The 6,323-nt window shown below is 40.2% G+C and overlaps 1 protein-coding gene across 1 annotated transcript; it reads left to right on the top strand.

The window, feature by feature from the left end:
* Positions 1 to 618: 618 nt before the first annotated feature.
* Positions 619 to 5,943, top strand: LOC131995566 (uncharacterized). Its single transcript, XM_059364339.1, has 2 exons — positions 619 to 4,789; positions 5,381 to 5,943. Exons 1-2 carry the CDS (start codon positions 619 to 621, stop codon positions 5,941 to 5,943), a joined length of 4,734 nt encoding a protein of 1,577 aa, XP_059220322.1.
* The last annotated feature ends 380 nt before the right edge of the window (positions 5,944 to 6,323 follow it).

The following is a 6,323-nucleotide window of genomic DNA, read 5'->3' as shown; positions in this document are numbered from 1 at the left end:
AATTTAATACAATTCCGAAATTAAAATCCCGCATGATTTACAATATTTTTTCTTTGTAATGAAAATTTTTAATCTGCAAATTGCAAGTGTATACAAACTGGAGAAAGTGAATAAATAAATAAAAGTAAAATAGATGATTAAATTTCCACATTAAAACTATTTTTTTTGAAAAAAATTTTAAAAAGACAACGTTTCCATCCTTTTTCAAAAAAAAAAAAAAAAAAACACAATCAGAAAGCACTCCATATAAAATTCTTTTGTGAATTTTTATTGCGAATTTACTTTGGAAAATAGAGAAGTCTACACATTTTTTTCACAAAACGCTTTTCCAAAAAATAATTAGGTTTTTTTTCATTCGTATTTTTCTTTTACCTAAATTTGTTTCCTGTTTTTCATTTTGCAAAGAAAGGGAAACACAAGATAATCAGGAATTCCACACCCATTTCAATCACGTTGTACAAATAGCTTCTTTCCCATTAGAAATTCGAAGAAGCCTATTTCGAAGCCTGATTTCATATATTAGGAATTTGCCTTATATATCTACAGCTTAACGATATTTAAGTCTTTTCTTCTCGTGGTTTCTCATTCAATTAATTCTCTTAAATTCCAACATTCATCATGAGCTCCTTAGAACGATTCATCCGGGCTAATGATAAGCTAGTTAATTTCGAACAGGGATTAACTGAGGCAAATATTTCCGAATCATCTATTTTCGCTCTAGAGATACACCGCGATGAGCTTAAATCAATTTGGGCAACTGTCAAAAGCCTTTATGACAAATGTATAGATCATTTCGACAGTCAGAGCAAAAAGCCATCCGGAGAAGCCAATGATGATGGGAATAACTCCCCTGAATCAGATTCTGATAGCGAAGGCTCTGACCTAGACAGCATAAATGCAAGATTTCACGCTTCTTATGAAACCTACGTCAGAATTGTTTCAAAACTTAGTGCCCATATTCATAGACGAACAAATGTAACTCCCACTCAGCAAGCATCCGTCCAGCCTTCTAATTTTCACCTTCCAGCTTGCGATACGGAATCTTTCCGTGGAGATTACCAATCCTGGCCTTCGTTTCGAGACATGTTCTCTGCCATATACGTGAATAACTCCAGTCTTTCCAAGGTTCAAAAATTGTTTCATTTGAGGAAGAAGACAGAGGGAGAGGCACATGACATTGTCAAAAAATGTCCCCTGACAAACAACGGCTTTGACATCGCATGGTCGAATCTTAAAGATAGATTCGAAAACAAAAGAATGTTAGTCCATAGTCAGCTTCGAATTCTATTTAATTTGTCCACGATTACTACGGAGTCAAGTGAAGATATTAAATGCCTTCAACGCGACATCAACTCCTGCATTTCGTCCTTGAAATTATATGATATTGACGTCTCAAGCTGGGACGCAATTTTTGTTTTTGTCTGCTCTACGAAACTTCCTCGTGTTACTCTTTCTCTGTGGGAGCAATCCATTAAAAACAAGAAAGATATTTCAAAATGGACAGATTTAGATTCGTTTTTGTCAAGCAGATACCAGACGTTGGAGACAATTTGTGAAATAAACGGTCCCTTCAATGCAGATAAGACGAATTCAAGCTGTAAGAAACAGGCAACGCCCTTGAATAAGAAAATTAATAGCAACCATGCGAAGGTTTCTCCCCCCACTTCAAATCCACCATGCAATTTATGTGCAAATGAGCCTCATACAATCCGCAAATGCCCTAAGTTTCTTAACATGAAAATAGATGATAGACAATCTTGTATCCGAAGATTGAATTTATGTCTCAATTGTTTCGCAAAAGCCCATAGCGTAAAGGACTGCAAAAGTCCTCACAACTGCTACTCGTGTGGAAAGAGGCATAATACTCTCCTGCATCGTGACGTTAAGCCTGTTCACGATACGAATCCTGCCTCAAGTCACTCCCAAATTCAAAATTCTGAACTCCAACAGATACAGTCCACAATCCCCCAATCTTCCGTTCATCACGCAAGCCTCGAACAGGTATCTTTCCCGCCTTTTTCGTCCTCTGCAAGTAACATCCAATCATGTTTCGCTGCACATTCTCAAAATGTTCTTCTCGGCACTGCGCTGGTTGAAATCAGTCATCTCGGACTGAAATATTTTGTGAGAGCCCTGATAGACTCAGGTTCACAAGGAACGTTCATATCTGAACGTGTCTTCAATATCCTCAAACTGCCTTTCCAACCAATCGAGGCCGACATTGCGGGTCTCAATGGTGTCACGTCAGCAAAATCCAGAAAAATGGCAACATTTTCTATAAGCCCTCGTTTTGACTCCGACTTGCATGTCAATGTAACAGCTTTGGTCGTGCCGCAACTTTCAGGAGATCTTCCAACAAGTTCCATTAATCCTTCGGTTCTTGTAGAATTTCCGAACATTCGGCTTGCTGATCCAAAGTTTCTTGAAAGTAGCCGAATCGATCTGCTTATTGGCGCGGACATATTCAATAATATTCTTTTGGACAATGTTCGTCGAAACATTTGCGGCTCTCTTGTCGCTCAAGAGACAATATTCGGATGGATAATTACAGGACCTATCCGGAATAATCCTAAAGTATCATCCTATTCTACTATAGTTTCCTACTTTTCAGAAACGAATTTAGAAAAACAGCTAAAGCGTTTTTGGGAGGTGGAGGAAGTTCCGCAAAAGCCTCTACTCTCCGAATCCGATTCATTTTGCGAGAAATTATATTCGGAAACAACCAAACGTGACTCTGATGGGAGATATATAGTGTCTCTGCCGTTCAAGGAATCCTTTTCATATAACTCTCCACAGATAGGACGATCCAGGTCCATAGCTAGTGCTCAATTCTTGAGAAATGAGTCTCGACTATCCAAAAACATGTCGTTAAAAGACGAATATGATTCTGTCATCCAGGAATATTTAGACCTAGGCCATATGGCCAAGGTTCCTATTCCTGTTGAGGAAGAGTTTCCAAGGCACTATTACCTCCCCCACCATGCGGTGATAAAACCCGATAGAACCACTACCAAAGTCAGAGTGGTCTTCAATGCCTCATGTCCAACATCCTCGGGAACATCACTTAATGACATTCTCTATCCAGGCCCAGTACTTCAGAATGACTTGACTCTTCTTCTTTTGCGCTGGCGTCTCTATCGCTATGTTTTCAGTGCCGACATCGAAAAGATGTATCGGCAAATAAGGATTAATAAAGATCATTCTTGTTTCCAGAGAATTCTGTTTCGAACAAAGCCAAAGGAACAGATTCAAGATTTCGAACTGCAAACCGTAACCTTTGGTGTAAATGCAGCTCCATATTTGGCTATTAGAACTCTAATGCAGCTCGCAGAAGACTGCAGCAGTTTTTATCCTTTGGCAAGCCACATTATTCGAGACGACATGTACGTGGACGATGTTTTAACTGGTTGCCACGATCTCCAATTGGCTTTAAAGGCTAAAGATCAATTGATCTCAGCCCTTAATTCCGCATGTTTTCCACTTAGAAAATGGGCATCCAATTCTAAGGAGATTCTCCAGTCCTTACCCAAAGAGCACATCTTGAAGGAAGATTTCCTTCTTTTCGATGACAGCAGCCTAACCAAGACTTTAGGTGTGCGGTGGAATGCCATGTTAGATAAGTTCTTATTCGTAATTCAGGCAACGCCATGTAAGGAGAGTTACACGAAAAGAGAGGTGCTTTCCGAAATATCTAAGATTTTCGATCCAGCTGGATGGCTAGCACCCATAGTCGTCCTAGCGAAAATTCTTATGCGACATGTGTGGTTATCCAAGGTTGATTGGGATGAGAAAATTACTTCCAAATGTTTCCAAGATTGGAAAAATCTTCTAGATGACTTCTCAACTATCAACTCAATCCAAATCCCACGTTGGATTTCCTACGCACCCTCATTTCGTATCCAATTTCACGCATTTTGCGATGCATCGGAAAATGCATATGCAGCAGTCATTTACTCCCGTGTGGAGGATGAAAGCAGACATGTTTCTGTAAATTTGCTAACATCCAAATCCAGGGTAGCACCAGTCAAATGCCTTTCCATTCCTAAACTTGAACTCCTTGGGGCTACCTTGCTCGCAGAAGTTGTCGGGTCAGTAATTCCTTCAATGAATCTTCCAAGTTATGAAATATTCAAATGGACTGATTCAACTATTGTTTTGGCTTGGCTGCGAAAGCCCGCATGCAACTGGAAAACTTTTGTTGCAAACCGCGTATCCACCATAAGCAGCAAGGTAGGAATTGACAATTGGTTCCATGTTGATACCCTATTCAATCCAGCGGACTTAGCTAGCCGCGGAGTTTATCCCAAAGATTTAATTGAAAATAATCTCTGGTGGTGCGGACCTAAGTGGCTGTCCGAATCTCGAAACAGTTGGCCTATATCAGACGATATCATAGACGATACTGAATTGGAACAGAAAGCCCTACGAGTACATCTTGCTACCAACTCCGATAATCACGAAATTATAGGTCGCTTTTCTTCTTTTCATCGGGCTATTCGAGTCATTTGTTATATATTCCGATTCTTTCACAAGACTCATCCAAAGCACCGCGATTCAGTCACATTCGATTCTGTCGAGTTAAAGGTTACAGAAGTAAAGGCAGTTAGAAATAGATTAATAGTTCTAGCTCAAGCGGAAGGATTTCCAGAGGTGGTTGAAGCTTTACGACTAAAGAAAGCTGTCCCAAAGTCTTCTAACATTCTTAACTTAAATCCATTTCTGGATGAGAATGGAGTTATTCGCGCGTTTGGTCGACTCGCGTATTCGCCATCCCTTAGCTACGATGAACGTTATCCAATAATTCTCCCCTATAACTGCCATCTTAGTCGCCTTTTAGTCCAATTCACTCATATTCTTAGCATTCATGGTGGTAACCAGCAAGTACTTAACCTCATTCGAATGCAATTTTGGATTCCTAAATTAAAAAACCTCATCAAAACTATAATCCACCAGTGTAAGGTGTGTGTTTTACATAAGAAGAAAATTCAAACACAGCTCATGGCAGCTCTTCCCCCAACACGAACAACCTTAAAGCGCCCATTCCATAACACAGGCGTTGACTTTGCAGGTCCGTTCGACGTTAAGAGCTTTTCAGGTCGTGGTTCCAAAATTTCCAAAGGGTACGTTTGCGTTTTTGTGTGTCTTGCGACCAAAGCAATTCACCTGGAACCTACGTCCTCTTTATCCACCCCAGTGTTCCTCGCAGCTTTTCACCGATTTGTCTCCAGGCGTGGCTGTCCTCTTAATATATATTCCGACAACGGAACTAATTTCGTTGGTGCCTCAAGAGATATCGCTAGGGACTTCGTTGCAGCATCTAAATCCAATATTGTGTCCCAATTTATCCACCAAAACCTCTCGTGGCATTTCATTCCCCCAGGCGCACCCCATATGGGTGGCCTATGGGAAGCCGGGGTGAAAAGTTTTAAGACCCATTTGAAGAAAATTTCTGGCGGTTTCACCTACACCTTCGAAGAATTTTGTACTCTTCTGACAAAAATAGAAGCTTGTCTTAATTCGAGGCCTATTTCCACAATGTCAGAGGATTTCACTGACTTAAATCCGCTCACACCAGGACATTTTCTCATAGGAGGACCAATTTTGGCTCCTCCAGAGCCTAATTACGACACTCATCCTGAGTCTGTGGTTAATCGTTGGCAACGTGTCAAGGTCCTTCAGCAACATTTTTGCCAACGTTGGAAATCCGAGTATTTAAAGGAGCTCCATAAGAGGAACAAATGGAAAAATCCAGAAAAGAACGTAGAAATTGATTCCATTGTCGTTATCCGCGACGAAAATCTTCCACCAAACGAATGGCGAATTGGTCGAGTTACTCATGTTCATCCAGGAAAAGATAAGCGTGTACGAGTAGCCTCCGTTTACACATCAAAGGGTGTGATTACTCGTCCAATTACAAAACTCGTTCTACTTCCCACCCAATAGTTCCGTCCGACTCCTTTCCTTACCATATCATATACGATTCCTTTTCAATATCATTATCTTTGGCAATATTTCCATATTTTAAGAAACCTTTATTTTCAGAATGCCTAGAATTGTTCAAAACCGTTCTAGCACTCCTAACCGAGTCAGCCGTCAAAAACAACGACCCTTTCAGTGTCGAATCTGCAAAAAATTTCATCCACTAAGAATCTGTAGGAAATTTCTCTCAATGGGTGCCAATCAAAGAAAACAAGTTGTGGAAAAATATAAGTATTGTATCAATTGCTTGGCCCATAAGCACTCTCAGTCTGGATGTTTCTCAAATACAGGATGCCACATTTGCAGACGATCACATCACACTCTACTGCATCAAGAGTCAATAA

This window comes from Stomoxys calcitrans, chromosome 1 (assembly GCF_963082655.1).
Source record: "Stomoxys calcitrans chromosome 1, idStoCalc2.1, whole genome shotgun sequence".
In the NCBI taxonomy this organism is placed as follows: Eukaryota; Metazoa; Arthropoda; class Insecta; order Diptera; family Muscidae; genus Stomoxys; species Stomoxys calcitrans.
This window is presented reverse-complemented; position numbering and strand designations above follow the sequence as displayed.